The 22,124-nt window shown below is 47.6% G+C and overlaps 1 protein-coding gene across 1 annotated transcript in view; it reads right to left on the bottom strand.

Moving 5' to 3' along the window:
• Positions 1-18,655, bottom strand: part of LOC142584563 (uncharacterized) — a 175,689-nt gene extending 157,034 nt beyond the window's left edge. The window contains exon 1 of the mRNA XM_075694664.1: positions 18,442-18,655. Within this exon, the coding sequence (XP_075550779.1) occupies positions 18,442-18,591 (150 nt within the window). The 5' untranslated portion in view covers positions 18,592-18,655. The remainder of the gene's footprint in view (positions 1-18,441) is intronic.
• Positions 18,656-22,124: the final 3,469 nt, after the last annotated feature.

Here is a 22,124-nt window from a genome sequence, read left to right as displayed (position 1 = left end):
TTGAGGAGCATGGATAAATGGCCTGAATGCAAAATTTCTTGCTGCGAATAATTGTTGAGTCGAAAACTCGAAGTAGCTAAGGAAAAACCTTGAAATGTTCTTCATACAGGGAGCTGTTCATCAGCGACACCGTAGCTCCTCTATCCACGAGGAACTTGAGGGTAGTATTCGCAATGAAGACTTCGGCGTAAATTATTGCCTCACGGGAATGCGGTACTTGAATTGCAAGCACAGACGAGTGTAGTGGCCGATTCTGTATCGGCGGTAGCGGAAACTAGCTGCGTTGGAGCAGGTGACCGTCGATGCGTTCGGTTCCTGGAACGGCAAACTGAAGCGTAATGTCTAACTTTTCCGCACGCACGGCAGGTAACGTGCTTGGCCAGACAGTCTGGATCGAATGCGATGTGATGAGGTTAACCACATCGGTAGCAATGGACTGCGATGTCTAGACTGGCTTCACGGAGTTCGGATCGGGAGCCATGTTTGCCGGCCTCCCCAGGTCGCGACTTACCGCCATGCTGTTGAGCGCCATCGTGAACCCACCATGTCGAGGGAGAAAGGCAGCGGGGACTGCCACCTTGCGCGCACGGGCGGGGAAGAAGATGGCTGTCGAGGCCATTTTGGCGTTGCGTCGAGACGCACTGGACAGACGAGCTGTTCAAGACTTGAAGTTCGTCGTCCACTTGCTCCACACTTCGTCCGATTTCCTCATCTTTCTTGAGCGTGAGGGACGATCGTTCGTAGGGTAACCTTTCTCGTATGCTTGCCGATGCGACGCCTTGCAACATTTGGTCGCGGAGGGACTGGTCGTGCCAAGCGCCGAACGCACATGCAGGCGCTAGCCTTTGTAACGCAGTCACGAACTCTTGAAAAGTTTCCCCGGGTTGTTGCTTCCTGTCCCTGAAGATTATACGATGCACAAGGGGAGTGGTGCTTTCTTCATAAGGTTGGTCGAAGTGGCGAAGAATGTGTTCGAAAGTTGTAGTTGTCAGTCCGTTTGTGACGCCAGGTCGCAGTAGAGACGCTGCCCCTCGAAGCCTATGTTGCTGAGTAATATGGCCTTCTTCCTCTCGTCTTGTAGTGCCTCACATCCGGTCGCCTGGAGCAACATGCAAAAAGCACGTTTCCACGTGAGCCACGGTAATGCAAGGGAAGGCGGCACGGACGGTGCGAACGCCATGCTGGGCACCTTGAACAAGTAGGGGGAGTTCAGGTCGAGGGAGAAGCAGACGTAGTTGGGACGTCGTGCATGCCGGAAGCAGGAATAGAATGGTAGAGGCAAGTAGTACGCAGAAGAACGGTTTACCTCGTCGCCAGTTTGAAGCAGCTTCAACGGGGTGGCCGGACGCGGGACATACGCATGAGGCTTAACGGCCCGAAGCGCCGCAAGGAAGAGCCAGACACGGACAGAAGAGTTTTATCCAGTGGATATTCTACGGCTGTCGTTACACTTTTTTCTGCTTCACCAAAGCAATCAAATGATGATACACGATTTGTAGCGTTTCCTTCTTCTCAATGGTCCGTAGGGATTTCACACTATGCAAACAAAGCTCACTGCCCATGCTAGAACAGGTAACTCGTGGCACAAAAATGTATTGGTGCTGATACAGCTGGCACTTTGTCGATTAGGATAATACCAGAAGCTTATTTCTTCAATGAGCATCAAAACTATGTTAGCCAGTGTTTACGTGTATTATCCTATGGGGATGGGTACTGGCCCCGACGGCCCTCCGCACTGTGGAACTACATCCATACAATGCAGAGGACGACTGTCAATTAGGCCGGACTGGACTCTGGCGAATTAATGGGTTGTCGGTTGCCTCAGCCATTTATCTAGTGCCCCCGTGCTTTGGTAGCCGTTCGTGTCTTTGGCAAAATTGAACCAGGAGAGTGAACGTTACGTGAAGCGATCGTAATTAATTTTGCATGTCGTATATATTTGTTCTCGGATAATCAGAAGCTCGCGGTGACAGCTCGCCGTCCCAACAGAATCGTCATTACATCCGTGACTGACGAACCTCTTCACCGAAGTCCGAAGGCCGACGAGTCCATGTCGTGCTTAAAGTGGTTTGACAGATAAAATTGTGTTGAAATTATGGAGATGTTGCCGTACATGCGGATAGCGCGCTTGGCGTGCGTCTCGAGTATAGAAGTGAGCAGGTTGTTCGCCTTTGCGTGAATGCGGCGGTCATCTATTTGCTAAAGTCGTGCACCTGCAAACCTGCAAACGAAAGTCATTGTCATGTTTTCGTACACACGGAATGGCGCAAAAACCTCGTGCAATAGTATGAATAGTGTCAAGCTGTTATAATTGATATCTTGCGAAGCCGTGGAAATCATGGATGAAAATTTCGCACAAAGCAGGAGAAATTAGGTTTGCGCACCTGTCATTTCATCATTCATTTAGTTCTATTCAACTAGTGTATATTTTGTAGGGCTGGGCTTAAGTTATTGTGAGATGAGGTTTTCCTAATTTCTGTTGAAGTGTGTCTGTAAGCTGTAAAAAATGTTTTTCTCGTTTGCTTTAGTACGTTCCACGCGCATGGTTGCATGATTCATTTATAGCACTTTTTCTTGAAATTGATAACGCTCAAGATTGCATCAGTATAACTGATGTTTCAGATAGAGAATGACAGATGCATCGCCAAAAAACAAACAGCTCGTTGAAGGTGGCCATACAGCATTGTCTGGGGACCAGCCTTTAGAGGACCCCAGTTTGTCTGCCTTTTCGTGCATGTCACGCATCCTGTGCAGAAGCCAAGGCCTACTCTACTGAATAATGTTTATGTCAAGCAGATTGCCTGCACGTGTTTATAAGTGCTGTTGTCTCCAGCTTAAAACGACAGAAAGCTCGGCTACTTGGTAAGAATCCATAATCTCTGAGCCAGGACAACATAAGCACGGGCGTTCTTGTCGTCCACTTCTTTTCTCTTGCGTCCGCGTCTGCACGCCTTACCCTTTTTTGCATTATGTCTCTAGCTTGCAGCCTGACGTCTGGAAACTTGCGTGTTAACTGTTATATTTTTCTGTTATTGCCTTAATTAGCAAGAAAGATAGCTGCAAAATTGTCGGTTCCTATCTGCGTACCAGTATAATAGAAGAGAGAGGGAAAGAAATAAGAAGAAGGCAGGTGTCCTTTAAAGTTACTGTCGTAAATGTTTGTGTCTTGCAGCACTTATATTGCAGTAAAGGAAAAACATGCATGCGAATGTTGCAACAGCACTGACGTTATGGCATTGATTTCAGAGGCAGAAGAACAGGTGCTGGTACATAGGCAATGAAATAAAAAATTGACACCCTTCGCACGTGCCGTAGTTACAAAACATACATTCTAAGGACGACCTGTGGGGATCCTGAAAGAGCGAATACCTTGTTGCATACATCCCTGGGACATCTGAATATACGGGTTTGACGTCTACAAGACATTTGCTGGACGGCCCTTTTGGTTGCGCCTGAAGCTCCTACGAACATTCTTAGTACAACCGGTGGATGCGCGCTGATATCTGCAGTTAATCCGAATGTCCACTACTTGTCCTCTGGATATCCGTTGGACATTCACAGTCCATTGGGTTGTCGTTGTTGCGTAGTCGTCAGTCAGTCGGTGTCATGCATTCGTTCTCACACCGATGTCATGCTGTCGCGATCGAGCCATCGTCGTAATTCCACGTCCGTCATCCGGCTGTCCTGCGATTGTTGCCACGCCATCGTGATACACTAGTCATCATATGATTTTCTTCACGCCGTCGGTGTCATGCTATTGTCGTTATACGATTGTTATATCACAATCGTCATCTCATGGTCAACATACCATTGTCATCGAGATTTCGTCGTTCCTCGTTTTCATTTCGCCTTCGCCATTCCATCGTCGTCACTGCGGCATCGTTGTGCCGTCACGCCCATGGGCGATTTTGGCAAGCGAACGCCATACCAAAGTGGGGCGATGCCGCAGACAGTGTACGTTGCATGTAGTCTAAGCAACAGATGTCTCACAATGAACACTATGACCACTACGGTGTGTCGCTACAATTTTTAAATGCTAAGCTAATTGCGTTATTGTTGATAGTCATCGTTACATCCGCTCTGCCGTGATTTTGTTCTCCTGCATAAGTGAGGGTTCTATTCTTACGACACTCCTGAGTGATTAGTTTTACCATTTATCTGCATGAAAATAACACGTCAAAAGCTTCGATCCATTATTGTTTTCTTTACAAGGCAGCGCTCTTGCCCTGCTTTTTTGTTTCCCGTATACCAACCAATAAAGGAAACTGAATGAATAATTAAGCTGGTGCCTAGAATCGATGCCGGTAGCGCTCCTTCGGATGCGATAATATGTTGCGTATATGGTGCCCTATCAGGTAGATCTACGGCCATGACTCTATATGCCGAATAAAATTCGGACCCGAAATGCAAAACTCATGCGCGACAAATGCCACAGAGATTGCTGAAAACGAAACTTAAATTTCAGGCCATGTGGACGTAGCGGTGCTCAAGTGACCAGATATGTGGTCCCAATTGTGAACAATAAAAACAGCGCTAAACGACAGGACGAGTGAAGGGACGCAGACGACAGCGCTGTTGTTTAGCGCTGTTTTTTATTGCTCGTAATCATGAATCATCGAGCCCAAATGCGCACCCTTCTGCGGTGCAAATTCGTTAAGATTGTGTCGATACATGCGCGCAAACCTGGTACTTGTTGCAGACGTCGATAAATTGGTTGTATGTTAGCGCGGGCGAGACGATGACACAGGTGGAGCCAATGCAGGCGCCAAGCATTGTGAACAAGAAGCCGGACATGTGCGTGATTGGGTTCCACGCGAGGAAAACGTCGGTCTCATCCGAAGCTGTGACGCTCCTGCGAATGCCGCAGAACGTTCTGTTAGAACGAAGTTGTGAAGAAGGTTCATTAGTTTCGACGCGTAAGTTAAGACACCGTTAAAATGACTACAGGGCTCTATACACGCATGCCAATATGAACATCCTCTTGGCCACTCTATGGAGCACACGAGACTGTCTTTTAATGCGTGAGCATTCTAGGGCTGCCTCCCTCGGAAATGTGCCAGTCGGTCTCTCAGTAACGCGTGACACGATGAACTTCATAGGTATATATGGGGTTTTATTGGGGTATATGAGAATGACTTGTGACCAAGTATGACTACTGAGATTTATTGTGACTGGATTTACTGGCCGTCCCAACTATCACGCACCAAGAATTAGAAATACGCAAATGCCACGTAGGTGGACAGAACCAAGGTAAGGTTGCTTGCCATCGCTTGGAGGCGTTCAAGAAATGTTCGTATTCCTCCTATTTACGTAATTCGTCTTAATTATTCAACTTCTCAAATAATATAATCAGATAAAAAGAGCCAATGACAAAATTGTAGAATAACATGAAAACCTCCCGAGCTTCCCGATATAGCTTTTTGTTGCTCAATAAGGCCTACATAAAAGTCTAGGAAACATCTAGGTTAGCGGCAGTATGACACCCTGGAACGCTTCAATGAGTAGCTTTCTACAAACGCTGTAATGAACCCGCACAAAATAAACATATATCGCTCGTCACTCGCAACATCGTTTTATACGTCAAATGAACTTAATCACCGCACCCCGCATATATTAGCGAGCATATCTGGGTAAAAGAACCAAATGGTAACGCATAAAAATTGATAGATGTTGTGATAGAGAGAACACTCAGTTAGTGCTTTCTGAATACATAAGCAACCTACACACTGCAAATTTTCGGCACACATCAAGAAAAAGTAGCCCTCATTTTTTCCAAATATGAAACATCGGCTGTCTTTGCTCCTGCCGGGAAACAATTAATATTGTAGCTCTTATTTGGAAACAGCCTGAAATTGAAATCGTCAGTCGGAAAATACACATGTCTTTAGAACAAAATTCTAGTCAGTGTTCCGTTCGTATTGAAATGGCTTTGCGAGTTCGACCAAGGTCATTTTCGCGAGCATATCTACGATAAAGCATGATTACACAATGAAATCCGGCAGTTATACCTGTTCGAAGTTTGGTTAGATTTGTGATGGTGATAAGATACTGAGACTGCAACGGACAGAAATTGAATAGTTCCAGCATTTGATAATCCAACGATTTCAGGCCCTAAGGCACACCAGTCGTTGGGCGCGGCTGATTTGATGCTTTATCCGGAGCACCCTCTATCCCCCACGTTCAATGTAGCAAGCTGTTTGTGTTTAGAATACGGATATAGCGGTTTCAAAAAATTGGGCACGATACAATTTGCGCCAGCTGATAGTCTCTTTAAGGCTCCAGCTGCCCAGCGCCAGGCGTTATCCGCAACGCGAGCGCGTACGGCGAATCGCGCGCGTCGTCCGCTAAAGGGGTTCCCGGGAGAGCACAAAATACAACAGTCATTGTCCAAGCAGTGATATTCGTCGTAGGAAAAAGCGTTACTTAAGTGGCGACTCTGTTAGAAAACAAAATTTAGCTGCCCTATAGTTTTAATGAACCTTCCAGCGTGCAGCCGAAAGTACCAGTGACCGCTTTCAAAGGGGAGGGGGGGGGGGAGTCAAATGAAATATTTCGCCCCCGCCCACTTTGATGAGTGGGAGGAGGGGGCAAGTGGCCCCGGCCTTGGCCCCTGTCCCCGTCGGTACATGCGCCTATGAAAATCATGCTCGGCGTGCTGCAGATTCTGATTTGGTTTTTAAGTCAGGCTTTAATCAGTGATGTTGACAACCCTGGCTTATAGGAAAGCGCGAAATGTGAGCTTGAACTCAAGTGCTAAGTGTTGTGTCAGCTTTAGTAGCTGACCAACAAGTGTTTAGTCAAGAGTTGTAGCTCAATGCAAAGGTTTTGTCACTTCTGTGTGTGTGTTACTCTACATTTATATTCACGTGTTATATAAATCAAGTTCTGTTTCTCCACGTGTCGTCCGTCCATCGTATGCAAGTCTGTCTGCGACACTTCCAAATTGCTGTCCCTTCGAGGTAGGCACCGAAGTGAAGAAATAACCTCGAACTTTACTCGACCTATTTGTTCTTTGCATGCACACACTGCAACATTGCTAGCAAGAACAAACGATTGGAACGCATTTTTATGGTTTTATAGCGATGCTGCTTGCCTCTAGCCACCATATGAATGAGCCGCATCTGTGCTCTCGTAGAGGCTATCTAAGCTGGCTAACGTCCGCAGTAGTGAACAAATGCGTCTTGCGGCAAAGCAATGTTTATCGCGGGTGCTCTGGAGAAAGACGGCTGTTACCCTCGTTTTATCATAAATATTCCAAAACATAAACAACAGTCGGTCACTAAGAGAACTCTACCATTACGCCGACTTTCATTTTTTTCATAATTAAGTAGTTCACAGTAAAGTTGTACATGTTGTGTAATTCCCGTCTGCTGTTAATACATGGGTATCTAGGAGAGTGAAACCAACAGCCCCATGTTTGTCTGCTAGCATAAAGCTCGAGTCCTTCCAAGTGTCATTAAGGTCATTAACAAATAGGTATGCTCAATAGCAAATTACACACAAAAGTGTTTTGTTTCGTGTGCTGCTTTGGACTGCGGCCCCGTCAATTGCGATTTTTTTTCGTGCACTCGTTACGCCTTGCTGCCTAACCAAGTGCACACCATTGAAAGGGGGTAAATTTTGGAGCACAACGCCAGCTTCGCTGGCATTCCACTTTCACAGATGGATTGGCGCTCCGTTTTTTCTATTAGACCCGGGACACGCTTTTGGTGCTCCATTCTTTGGTGGTCTTACCTTCTGGGTATTGTATTTGAGGAAACCCTGAAAAATAATGCACAACAATCTCACCAAGAAGAGCAGACATCCCAGAGAGGATTATGAAAGGACACGCAATCCACCCGGCATGGGACCTTCGACGTCCGCTTCTGAAGTTACCGAGGCTTGCCTTAGCGGCACAGTCTGGAGATCTGCCACTGTAACCACCGCCTAGGCATGCGCACGAATTCTTGGTGGGGAGCCAGTCCCTAACATTGAAGCACAATAGGGACGACATTACTAAGCGCGTTGGAAACATGCGTACAAATGGCTTCCGTATGACACGTCAGTGGACAACGTGTTTTGTGAGACATGTCGCGCTGCTTGTGAGGTGAACATTTTTTCCCCATATACTTCCAGGGATAAGGACACTGGCTTGATGTTTTTGGAACATGGGTTTTATAACTGGACGAAAGCTCTTATAAAAGTAAAAAGTCATAAGGCATCGACTCTGCAATGTTCTCAGGTAGCACACAAAGTCTTCAAAACGTCGCATTTAGGGATTCACCGTCTCAAACTGATTTTTTACTAAACTCAACACATTAAAAAAGTCGCAAGCAGGGTAGCTTAATAACAGGGGTGAAAACGTTTCGAGAACGTTTTTACGACTGGCCGCATCTGTTCAGTTGGTGTGCTGGGCTTTGGATGGTGCCGTTCTTGGCGGAAGAATTCTCCATTTGTCAAGCGGCACTCGTAGTGTCAATTGCTGGTGTATTCGCCTTGCAGTAGCATGAGTTCGGCTAGGAAAAAGAAGCCTTTTGTGGTGTGGAGCTCGCGTGAGCAGATACGAACGATTGCTAATGAAGTTGACACCGCGAGAGGCCACGAAGAAATGGTGCGCGATTGCAGTAACAGTGAAGCCTCTCTTTGTAACGCGGACAACGGCTCCACATCTACGGCACTTCGGAGGAGCGCTGGCAGACAGTAGAGTATTCGGGTGTTAGTGATGATTCTGACAGCGCATCCGCTATTTCAACAATTTGCACTTTCTCATAAACTTTATTATCATTCAATTGTTTCTGAAGATTTCTTCCAGTCCCCTGCAGCAATTTTCTTGCCATGACCACCGGTACAAATGTGAAATGATCCGATATGTCACTCTCATAGTTTTGCAATTTCACTTATACCACGCACTATCTCCGAATGGAACCACTTGCCATCACACGTAGCTACTGAAGGATACGCAGCGAAATGCAAAGAGCAGCTACACACTCAGCGCAGTGCGCGACCTAATTATATTTTGCACGCTTTCTTTTCAGTTTCTTGCACAATGAGATTTATTTTACCAACGGCATGTTAATTTTTGTCCTGTTCCATTTTGTAAGCATATTTATGCAGTGTATATATAAGGTTTTTTTCTGTATTACGCATACATAAATGTATCGAGTTAAAGAGCGAACATCACTTTCGATGGCGCCGAAGGAATACATCGGCACAGCTGTCACTAGGAACGGTGCTCTGCAGAAAGTATTGCGGTGAATTCTGCTGTAAGCACGATGTATACAAAAACACTGTGCAGAAACCACCGTCGATAAATGCTAGTACAGGCGAATAGTCCGAACGAGCGAACGAACGAAAGAACGAGAGAGAGCAAGTGAAATATAGTTGGCGAGAGAGAAAAAGAACGAACGAATGTCTTCCTTGCACATCAACAGCACTTACGACCGACCACTGACCTCTTGTCATCCATAAAAACAGTAGGAGACAGTAAGCTATTCGCATTAGTGTGTATGACGTTTATCGGTATGGGCTCGGCGTGCTTGGGCTTATAGCTTGGTGTAATCGCGCCTGCTCAGACGCATAGACCATGAAGCCACATTGATGCGGCACTGATGGACGAGACGTTCATTTGAGGGATCGCCAGCAGTTTGTCCGCAGGCGCGAGTAAGAGCGGGCGCAAGAGAGAACATCTGGGTGCTTTTGCTTGACTCGGGCCCTAGGCACTACGGAGGAGGTTTCTGAGCGCGTGTTGTAGCATTTGTCCCCTAGACATGCCGGAATTACAGAGCGCGGTCGAGTTAGTTTTCGCTCCGCCGCTGTCTGCCCGCGCGTTGAGGCAGTGCACCCGGACGGCCGGCCCATTTGGTGATCCCTGTGTGCGAAAGGGCAAGATTCTGACTGTTGTTGTATAAGTCACGGGTCGCTTTTTTCGTCGCGACGATAGATTGCATTCTTTACAAGCACTGCTCCCGGAGGGCACATGTAAGCGGTAAACGGAGGCCTCAGGGGAGGACCTGAGGTTAAATAAAGCAGGCGGCGCAGGATCTCCAGGGCACCCAAGGGGTAGCGGGGGGTCAAAGCTGGAAGCAGGGCCTCAAGCAGGGCCTCGATAATTCAAGGCCTCAATTTTAGCGCAGAGAAATCGGGAATGATTTTCTTTAATGTAGACACTAGTAATTACATGATTTCGATTCAAAAGTAACTCACACACATAGTCAAGCCATATTATACTTCGGCGTATACATAAGCGAAGGAAAGACTTATTCATACACTCACCAGGAGGAACTGAAAATGAAGGGGAAGTCGAACGCTGCACTAATGAAACATAGACCATTACGGGACCACAATAAGTATGAAGCGGTGAGTGGAATTTGGAAAGGAGTAATGGTGCCAGCGCTTACGTTTGCGAATGCCATTCTATGTTTAACATCGGATATATTGTTATGGAAGGATGAAAGAAGAGAGAGGACGAAGAAGATCGGAGACGCTTGCTGCTGCGTGTTGTTGGTGGTCAGCCATATTAACTACTCTGACTAAGCCTGTATATATATTGTAAATATAGTCTTTCTATACTCGTACCATCCCCGTAACATATTGGTGGGAGGTGCTGGTACCCCGGCTGGGAACGGAGCTGCGCAGTGCACGTCCCATCACCGTCCGCACCATGAATGCCGGTGAGCACGCGGGATCAACGTCGTTGCCGCCTCCAACGTCACCGCCGCCAGCTACGTCGCTGTCACCGTCCGTTGTACTGGTGCAACCCAAGGATCCTGGAACTTTCTGCGGGACCGACGGCGCGAACGTCGAAGAGGTGGTGGCTATGTACGAAAGCGTGGGTGGAATCAACAGATGGCACCCAACACTAATGCTAGCTAACCTGTTGTTCTGCCTAAGAGGCACGGCAAATGTGCGGTACGAAAACCACGCGGAGGAGCTAACCACCTGGGACCAATGCAAACAGAAGTTGACAGAGTTGTTTCGCAAACCACCCGGCCGTAAAATTGCCCTCAAAGCAGGAACTGGCCTCCCGTGCCCCATCCCCCATGGTGTCCTGCGTCTTGTACATCCAGAACGTGCTGCCACTTTCTCGTAAGGCCGATCACGACATGAAAGAATCTGAGAAGGTCGAACACGTGCTTAAGGGCATTGCTGACGACGCCTCTAATATGCTCATGTCCAAAAGCTGCTCTGCTCTACAGTTAAAAAAAATTATGCCAGAACCACTTTCTGATTATGAGGCACGCCGTAGTGGAGGACTCCGGAAATTTCGACCACCTGTGGTTCTTTAACGTGCACCTAAATCTAAGTACACGGGTGTTTTCGCATTTCTGCTCTAAAGTTGATGCTATCATTAAAGAGTGCCGACAATTCGAGCAGGCCAAAAGCCGACGCGTCTTGCACCCGTTCGCCAGACTTCCCATAACTGCGGCCACGTCGACCTGTGAAGATCAACACGCAAAGCAGCATGTATCACCATCAGACGACGTGGTGCGAATAGTTTGACGTGAAATTGATGTGATGCCACCCGCAGCTTTCTGTTCGCGCAGCCCTGATGCTACCACTTTTTCCGTTCCTCTCGTACAAGCCATCGTTCGCCAGGAACTTGAAAACATTGGTTTACATTCTGTATGCGCTGTCGCCAATCCCAGAGCTAACGAGCGCCCTTCTACTATTTTCGCTCCATCCCGACGCTTCTCTCCGCGTTATCGCAACTCGACTTAGTGGAGAACTGTGAACAACCAGGCAATGTTTCACCTGTCGCCGCTTTGGTCATGTCGCCCGATACGGTCGCAACTCGTGGTCCTCAACACCTCGCACGCCGACCAACCTAAGCCGCTTTGATGCGAATGCCCGCTACGTTTCGCCCACCGCCGAGTCTAACAGCGCTGACAACTCTGCTAGGAACACGTGGTAAAATCGCTCACCATCGCCTCGCGGACACCAGCCTCGTTCACCACAAACACGTCGTCCACCTTCCTGTTCGCCGCAACCACGTCGCCTTTCGTCCTTTGTGGCGTTTGGCCGCACCGTTTCGGAAAGATAAGAAATGCAGCCCTAGGAGGTTGTGCTGCGTTGCCTAATACCGCAGCGAATCCTATGTCTGTGCCCACAAGGTGTAATAGAAATTAAAATGGACGGCGTACCTGTCCAAGCACTCATTGACACTGGAGCCCACGTATCTGTGATGAGTGCTAGTCTACGTAGACTTTTACAGAAGGTCCTCAACCCTGCAGCTGCCCGATTGCTTCGTGTGGCCGACGGCGGCATGCTGGTTGTTCTTTGAATGTGTACTGCGCGTTTAATTATAGCCGGCTGCCCTACTTCTGTTCTCTTTGCTGTGATCGGCAACTGCCCTCACGGTGTTATCGTTGGATTGTACTTTTTATCCACTCATTCTGCTCTCATCGACTGCGCGAGAGGCGTTCTTCAGTTGGAACTGCCCAAACTCGTCGATTCTCCGAGCACCACTCCACCACACTTGTGCTCGCTTCACGATGTGCGTCTGTCACCCGAGGCAGTTACTTTGTCACTATGACCGCCCAGCCACAGGTTCCTGACGGTGAATATGTGCTTCGCCCCATCATGGATGTGCTTTTGAACCGGATCGTTGCTGTTACGCTTACGTTGTCACGGTTACTAATAACGACGTCGTTCTACCGCTTCTGAATTTCAGCCTGTGCCCTCAAGTGATTCCGTCCGGACGTGTTCTAGGCTAGCGTTTCTAGTGGTTCTGAATTTGACATTGAGAGTCGGAATGCAGAGAGTGGCTTATTAGCACCAATTGCAGCTCACATCTCTGGTTCCTTAACAGTTGACTTCGTGAAAATGATTGCACCTGACATCACCTCCGCACAGGCCATGGTCATACGTCACCTACATGAATGGTACAGTCACATCTTTGATGTCGGCGACAAGTCTTTAGGCCAAACATCCGTTGTTCACTACCGTACACACACTGGAGACACGAATCCTATTCGTCGGCGTCTCTATCGGGTATCGCATGCTGAACGTCGAGTCATCCAATGAGAAGTGGACAAAATGGTCCGGAAAGGGGTCTTCGAGCCATCATCACGCCCTTGGGCGTCGCCTGTCGTCCTTGTGAAAAAGAAAGATGGTACCTGTCGTTTTTACGTCGATTATCACCACTTAAACAAGATCACGCGGAAGGACGTGCACCCACTACCACGCATCGATGAGGCCTTGGACTGCACGCACGGAGCTGAATATTTCTCGTCCATCGATCTTCGATCCGGCTGCTGGCAGATTTCAGTTGATGAAATGAGCCGCGAGAAGACGGCCTAGATCACGCCGGATGGCTACTATCAGTTGAAACACATGCCCTTCGACCTATGCAATGCTCCTGCGACATTTGAACGCATCATGGGCTCTCTTCTGCAATGCTACAAATGGACCAGTGGTCTTTGTTACCTTGACGACGTTATTTTCTTTCTCCTTCGTTCGGCAGCCACATTAGCCGACTCGCTGCAATTCTTGCGGTCTTCCGAAAAGGCTGCCTTAAATTGAACTCCACGAAATGTCAATTCGGGCGCCACCAGATCACCGTGTTGGGACACCACGTTGGCGCATCGATGGCCAACTTGATCCGGAAAAAGTTCGTGCGCACGTAGTTTCCCTATGCCACGTTATGCTTTTGACGTGCGCTGCTTCATTGGTCTGTTTTCTTACAATCGCCGTTTCGTCCAACACTTTGCCGCTGTTGCCACGCCTTTGACAGATCTTCTATCACCCGGAGCAGGCTCGGCGCGTTCGCCGCTCTCATCGGGTTTCTGTCCACCCCTCCCATACTTGCCCACTTTGATTCATCTGCACCGACCTGAATTGTCACTGACGCAAGCGGCCATGGCATCGGCGCTGTTCACGCCCAACAACAGAATGGTACCGAGTGCGTGATAGTTTACTCCAGCCGCCTGCTGTCACCTGCCGAGAGAAATGACTCCATCTTCGAGCGGGAGTGCTTGACTTTAGTTTGGGCTGTGGCCAAGTTCCGGCCATATTTGTACGGCCGCAAGTTTTCGGTAATTACAGACCATCACGCACTATGCTGGCTGTCTTCCCTTCGGGACCCGACTGGACGGCTTGGTCGCTGGGCTTTTCGGCTCTAGGAATTTTCATTTAGTGTACATTACAAGACTCGGCGGCTCCACAAGCACGCTGACTACCTCTCGCGTCACCCCGTCGATCGTCCCGATCCTATTGCGCTTGATTCCGTGACCTTCGTGATGGCTTTGACTGACATGACCGACATGCGCGCTGAACAACAACGCGATGCATCCTTACAGTCCATCATCGCCGGAGTGCAATTTGGCCGCACTGACGGCGCGTGCCGCATGTTCGTGCCGCATGACGGCATCCTCTACCGCCGGAATATCAAACCTGACAGCCCTGAGTTGCACCTTGTCCTTCCTCGTCATCTGCGATCCGTAGTTCTCGAACAATTTCACGATGCACTGAAGGTGGGACACCTTGTTGTTTTGCGTACATACGACTGCGTACGACGCCAGTTCTTCTGGCTGGATTTGTACCACTCCATGCGTCGTTATGTCTCACCTTTTAGTTGTGTCAGCGCAGGAAGAAACCTCCCCTGGCACCTGTGCGACGACTCCATCTAATTGAACTTCCCTCGGAACCTTTCTCTCGCATAGCCTTTGACCTGCTTGGCCCTTTTCCGAAGACGACTAGAGGGAATAAGTGAATTGCCATCGCTACTGATTACGTGACAGGCTACGCGATAACAAAGGCGTTGCCGACTAAAATGCAAAGCAAGTTTCAAAGCAAGAGACGTATATCTGACGCAACAAATGAGGGGGAGCCGCTTGTTCACCGCAGTCAACACCACCATAGAAAGCAATATTCTTTCATACCTTCCTTAGATTACTCGATTGGTGACATCTTTTTTTTTGCGTGTATCGCAACACCACCTGCCTTATTGTGCTTGTGATGTTTGGTCGGGACTAAGACAAGCAAACTGCATGCTGCTTAGTCACTTTAACCTTAGACGGAAACAAAGAAAGAGTAAAACTGCATATTTAAGACACAGAATATACTTTATTCACAAATGATAAGAACTGCATTCAGATACAAACATTTTAAATCTTCCATATACAATTATCATTCTCACTCTTGCATCGCGTAAAACAGTCCTCGCTAGACACACGAATATCGAGGTTCATTTTATTGTGAGAATTTTATCATTATAGGCTCACACACAACTAATTGTCAAATAGAATAAGATTCCGTATTTTTTTTACCATTTCTTGTGGTTATTTTATTTCCACCCGCCTTGTTTGCAGGTCTTTTTGTTCTTCATAAAATACTGAGATAATGGTGAAAAGTAAGTCACAAACGAGAGGCCTACTCTCAATCCTAAAGGAAAACATGCAATTAATGGATTGCGGTAGCATGGAGAGTTCGAATCCTAAACAGGTAGCACAATGCACTCAAATGCTAACATTTGAATTGGCCGAAATTCAGGGTTTAAATTTTGATAATGTAGGCAAATAAGTCCTAGCTACGCCACAGGTTTCTTTTTAGAAGGGTTTTGTCAACACAAACATACGTAGATGTTCAACAAAGCTGAGCTTCATGAATAAAAAATAAATAATGAGAAACATCTCAGCCCTTCAAGGTCTGCAATTTTCGGTCTTTCTTGGAGTTGCGTAATTTGTCGTTTTCTGTGCGGCACAAGTTCAGTAGTGTATTCGCTGCAGCACTTACAACATGCCCCATTACCGCCTGTGCAGGATGACCGAAATCACACACATCTACCTCCTCAAAGTCATGAAGGGTAGCGAACGCAAGGCCGACAAGAGTATCTTTCTGCTTAGGATGGCTGAAAAATTGTATGGCATATTCTGGTGTCCTGAGATTGTCCAATATAATTTCAGTAAAGAGTACAGAATAAACTAAAACTGCTCGTGTGAACTTCAGGCCACCCCTTGTCATCTTCGTGATTAATGCATTCTCAGGGTCATCTAGATCGACGTCTTGCATCACAAGGCTTTCACTGCAAGATACGCATGTCAACTTTTTTTAGAGCTGCATGGGCACAATAGCCGGCAACATAGGTTAGTGCCGGTGGCCTTGACGTTTTTTTTTCGCAATGTCAGAGCCGGTCACAGTGACTTGAAACTGGCCGTTTCCTGAATTTACACTTGTCTCCAACCTGCTCGCGCTCGGTGGTAGTATAATGTCTAAATCTGGCAGGTCCAGAACCTTTTGCAAACGCAATTTGTTTTCAGATTCATATATCTGCCTAATAGACACGTGGTAATTGGCACCAGATAATTGCCGGTACTTTCCAAAGCGATCCTGTAAGCTATCAGTTTGAAATTTGCCCAAAAGAACATACTCGAAATGAAGCTCTTCGAGACAGTATATGGCAAGTTCGTGCAAGGCGTGAGTAGTGTGGCTGAAAGCTATGTGCGTTTCACTTGTCAAGCGGCCATTGTCATGTTTGAGGCTTCCCCAGTTATCAAGCCATTCAACTATTCTCTCTAAGAATTCTAGTTGAGGACATGACGATGAAACTATTGGACATTGTAACTAATCTCGCAACCGCTGTCCTTTTCTTGGCGTCTTGACGTTAACAATGTTCCACCAAGTCAAAATGGTGTCGACATATTGAGATGTTTTGTTTGCATGCTGGAACGTTGCAACACTGAGAGCAGCAATAGTAGATGAGTTAAAAATCTTTAAGGCCAGTTTAACGTTCTGCCGTTCCATGTCGAGGGGTTCAGTGCCTTCAAAGTGAGCGTTGATGCTAGCTTCAAGAGCACATGCTTTTCAGCTTCGTGCAACTGGCATAATACCTTGAAAAATGCTGTAACTATCTTTGGTTCAGCCTCATCACTCTTCGGTTCAGGAAAGTACATGCATTTGCCAATGTTTCTTTGATTCAGCCAGTTATTTCTTATACATTTTTGTATGTGAACTGGGTTCAACACGAAAAACAGGGGTCGTGATGGGTCAGCAGGATGCTGGTAAACAATACTGACACTTGCCGTCTTAGCGAAGTAGGACATGGCTTTTCTGCTTATGGAGTTATTGTCCCAGATCACTGCGATTATTCTAAAACCAGATGCCTCTAGATCAAGAACAATCTTCCGAAGGAAGTCGTGCAGTGCCTTAGCATCGATTTGTGCCACAGGAAGAATGTGTACAACATCCTTCTTTGAAGAAAGCAGGCTCTCTATCATAAATACGTGGGCAGTTTTGGCTGCAGTCGATGAATTTACCGCAGCACCAGTAACAAAGCCAGCCTTGTAATAAAAAAAATGATTCAAGGTGAATCTCATCATCATTAACGTTACCGTCTTTTCATGCTCTTTATATGTGCTTACAATACGCTTTGCATACGAAAGAAAGCTACATTCTTGCTGCTCCGTTTCAGAACGTACATCGTACGATGAACACAGTCTTCTGATAGTATCAGGATGCGGCATTGTAAGCTTCATCAAACTTCTCAGGAATCTATATGCATGAGGTGAAATTGCGAACAAAAGGCTAGCAAAAACCAATAAATCAGGGGATATCGACCAGCATTACTCAAATCAAGATCAATTTGACTCTTCAAGAATTTAAGCACTTCCAAATGCCATTCTTGCAACTCGCATGCGAAGTGTTTTCCACTTACTTCCTCTAGCAATGTCGAAACCAATGTCAGTATATGACGGGCCTTTTCAGAACGCTCAGTGCTGATATCCTTACGTGTCTGTTCGATCATGTGTAACACACTTTTCAAATCTCTCAAGTCGCACAGCTTTTCAGGAACTAGCACATCACCACACTTCCTCACACCCATTTCACCAAAAAATACGTAGACGCGCAGGTCTGTGGACACAATCACCGAAGTACGGACTGCAGGAGCAGATTAAAGTGATAAGTCCAAAAAGAAAACCTTGGAGCCCTTGTTCAAAACTGTCAAGAAGTCCGAACTCTGAAAGCTTGCCGAGGCCTTCAGCAAGTCCGCAAAGCTACCAACCAGATTTTTGGCGTCCTTTTCTGCTTAGGTTTGCTGAGAAAGCATTATTGCTTTTTGCAAATATGTGGCTTCCAAGCGCTCTCTTTTGGCACCCGGCACTTCTCGAACGCACGCTTGCAGGCGCGATAAATAGGCAGGGCAATTGGGAAACAAGCTCGGAACTGCAGTTTTCTTCAGACGAATGTTTTTCATGGCAACTTCGACCACATTTCCTGTCTTGACGTCCGTGTAAGATGTCGTCTTCAAGTAATCCGATGGCAAGAAATGCTTTTCACAGAGCTCAAATAAAAAAAAAACAAGCCGTTACAGGCATGAAGGTCGACCAAAATGTTGAATTTACAAGCTCGTCGACAGGTGCAGGAACCCATCTATTGTGCACAAGTGCACGAATGCATTGCGCACTGTGCTAACGAAACCTACTCGTCTGGAAACCAAGAATAACAACAGAGAGAACAAATACTTACCACTGTGTGCTTCGTTAGCGAGAAGTCCTTACGAGGAACTGCTCTCGTCCATGCTTCCCTAGTGGCTCGGTCAGATGGGAATTTCTGCACTCGGACACTTCGTCCTCCGTCATAATTGAACTGGCAGTTTGGTGCGCAACAGCCAGGCATCGTTGCGCTTCCGTGTACGACGAACCACGCACAATAGAAGAAAAGCAATCGCGTTTACGGTGCAGCATGCCCCACCAAAGCCACCAAGCAAAAGCTCCACGCGCTGCCGCTCTAGCGTTGCAGCCACGGAGAAAATTTGTTTTCAGAACGCGCACCGCGTTGTCAAAACGCAGCGCTCCCCCATCCATCGCTACCACCTGACTCTCGTGACGTATTGACAAGGAGAGGAGGCGATGCGGCGGCCTTACGTTTTTTTCTACGTGGCTTTGCCCCAATGCGCTGAAACAAAACGAAGGAGAGAAGCGGGCGAGTAGCACACCACCTGTCTGGGCAGCGCCGTAGATTGCGAGGAGGAGGTCTTCTGTGTTTCCCGCAAGAAGGCTCGGCGTGTGCACTAAGCGCAGAAGAAATGTAGCGGAAACGTACTTCGCTACTCGTTTAACTGCGACTACTGTAACTTACAGGCTCATAATTACCGATATACGCCGCAGTAGAACTTTCTACGGCTCGTTTCTAAGGCAACACCGCATTCACTAAAGACGCTTTTGTCGCGCTTTGAATCATGGAACTCATGGCTGAGTGGTAGCGTCTCCTTCTTCCACTCCGGAGACCCTGGTTCGATTGCCACTCAGCCCATCTTGCAAGTTGTTTTTCTTTATGAATTGCCTACCGGAATTTTCCGCTCACGGTCAACGCCAATGACACCGGCTTTACTGCGACACGAGCTCCTTAACGTTGTCGCGTTAAAGGCCTGTTCACACTACACAAAATATTCGGCGAGCGAAGCGGAATCCGCCGCTTTTGACGCGGAGGAGGGCGGAAAGCGGCGCGGTGAAGGCAATCGAACCAGGACCCATTTTTTCCGCTTTCGCCGGCGCCGGAAGTTGCGTTTTTGACGTCACAACCGGTCTGATCTGAACACGGCGGCCAGCATGTCTGAGCGGCCGGCCTTCTCCGTGGAAATGCTCATCGATGCAATCCCGCTCCGGCGAGGACGGGCGGACCCACCACCGTCGTCGCCACCGCCACCGCGATCTAGGTTGCTCAGCCCGTCGCAGCTCTTGAAGCATAGCCATCATTGAGTTGCAGAGGAGAATCGTGGCAATTTCTTCTTCCGACATTTCCTCGTTTTCTGGAAAGCTCGCCATCGTGCTGTGCTCAGTATCTCGCAGCCAAGCAACGGCGCAATACAAGCAGACGCAACAAAAGCCCGCGAACGGGAGGCACTCACGTAAACTCTCTTGTCGCTTGAGAACTCTCGAAACCAAAAAAGAAACTGCCGCGAGATCTCGCTGTCGTCGTGGAAAAGCGAGAAGAGGTGGCGGATCCGCCGATGCGCGCGTCAACAGATGAGAACACGCTATCTTCTTTTTTTTTTTGTAGTAGTGTGAACGGGCCTTAAGAGAGCGTTAGGACCACCGCCATCGCGATTTTAAGTTCGCCCGAGGTGCTTGGGTGCTCCTCTGGTCACCCTGTCGTCGGGTTGTCCTCTCCCAGAAGCTTCTCTCTTGCTAGACAGGGCCTCATGAATTCCTCCGCCAAGTTAACGACGTAAATTATGAGATTTCGTCGCTACATTTTATGCATCCTCTAGTCAGACGCCTGTTGACATCGTGCACGTTTCGCGGCTGAAGCCGTACCTCACTCGTAAATATTCACCTACCGTGCGTCGTGACGGCGCTTCACCACCCGAGGGTCCTGTTACGGAGGGATAAATGAAGAGAAAGGAAGAAGAAGATTGCGAGACGCTGGCTGCTGCGTGTTGTTGGTGGTCAGACATATTAACTACTCGGACTCATCTTGTATATATACTTTAAATATAGTCTTTCTCTGCTCGCAACATCCCCGTAACAATATTGTCTGGTTTGCCAGTTAATCAAAAATCGGTAGGCTGGTTGGCTTTCGAAGCCCGTTGCGAAACAACAAACCAGGCAGCGGCGGGTGAAAGGGTTGTGCCTTTTTGAAGTCAGAGAAGCACCGAGCAAAACTAGTTTTGAAGAAAGACTCAGGCACATGGATGAAAATAAATGGGCAGCTAAAGTGCACAAGTATCTACACTTGAAAAGCGCTGACGCAGAATGGAGGAAGAGATCAAGAGACTAGGCAGCCAAGTACAAGGTAATTGATAGTGTAAATAGACAACCAGGAGTCATCAGAAAGAAATTCAGGAAAACAGAGACAGTTAAATCGATGTAAAAAGATTAAAACAAGGAATCATGGAGATTTACAGGAATGAGAAGAAAGAAATTCGAAGGAAAAATCTGTATGATAACCCAAAGGCAGTGCCTTACCATTTGAAGCTCGAGCGGGTTACCTAACCACAAGAACATACTAGAACAAATGTTCGGAAATAGATGAGGCGTGTGTGCGCTGCAGCAAAAATCCGGAGACCACTCAGCACATCCTAATGAAATGCGAAGTGATTCACTCAGTCAGAACCGTGGGCAGCGTACACCTTCCAGAAGCGCTTGGATTTAATGTGGGCGGAAGCATCAACTGGTCAGCAGTCGAGATAAAGAAGAGAAGTTTAAAATATTGGTGGAAAAAAGGCAGGGAAGAGATGGGTACGACCAAATCTCTTATAGTCACGGCTAGCGGTACAAGGTACATCTTAAAGGGAAAAAATTGGGAGGTATCAAAAATGCTAGATAGTGAGTGAGTGAGTGAGTGAGTGAGTGAGTGAGTGAGTGAGTGAGTGAGTGAGTGAGTGAGTGAGTGAGTGAGTGAGTGAGTGAGTGAGTGAGTGAGTGAGTGAGTGAGTGAGTGAGTGAGTGAGTGAGTGAGTGAGTGAGTGAGTGAGTGAGTGAGTGAGTGAGTGAGTGAAAACTTTTGAGTCTTTCAAGAGTTTCGCGGTTACGAGGTCTCCGTCGTCGTCATCTTCTTGGCGCTGGCGACTTGAGACTTCTCTTCAGCAAGGGTGGGCCCCTATTCCAAGGCTCCACTGAGTCGTGCTGCATCGCTCGCGTGCTGCACTAGGGCCCTTTGGGCCGTGAGCTCGCTGCTGGTGAGCCGACTCTCCCATTGCTCCGCACTCGGGTGTTTGTATTTGTGGAATGCTTTGTTGCGTTCGCACTCCCAGGTTATGTGGTAGAGTGTAGGTTTGGCACCGCACCAAGGGCAGGTGGCCCTGTATTGTGTCGGAAACATCTTATTGAGCACGTGTAAGTTGGGGAAGGAGTTTGTAGTCTGCGCCAGCTGGTCGCTTCCTCCTTTGTGAGGTCTTTGTGTGGTGGCGGATATCTAATTAAAAAATTATGGCATCCGTGAATAAATCGAACACGGTAGGTGACTATTTCTCACTGCCCCGTTTCAAAGGGGGTGCCATTATATTGCCGTCGTCATCGTCGTCATCATCGTCGCCAGCATCATCATCATGCGTTTGCGTTTGCGTACGTAAAACTACAAGTCTTGAAGAACGCACGACGAAACATCCTGGAAGGGCGTTTCTGTTTAAATGGATACTGAACTAAAATATTGAGAAAAATTAAGCAAACATCGAAATTTGACTCTGAAGACGCGACTGTTCCGATACT

Source organism: Dermacentor variabilis, chromosome 6, assembly GCF_050947875.1.
Source record: "Dermacentor variabilis isolate Ectoservices chromosome 6, ASM5094787v1, whole genome shotgun sequence".
Taxonomy (NCBI): Eukaryota; Metazoa; Arthropoda; class Arachnida; order Ixodida; family Ixodidae; genus Dermacentor; species Dermacentor variabilis.
The sequence above is the reverse complement of the archived record's forward strand: the minus strand, read 5'-3'. Positions and strand labels throughout refer to the sequence as shown.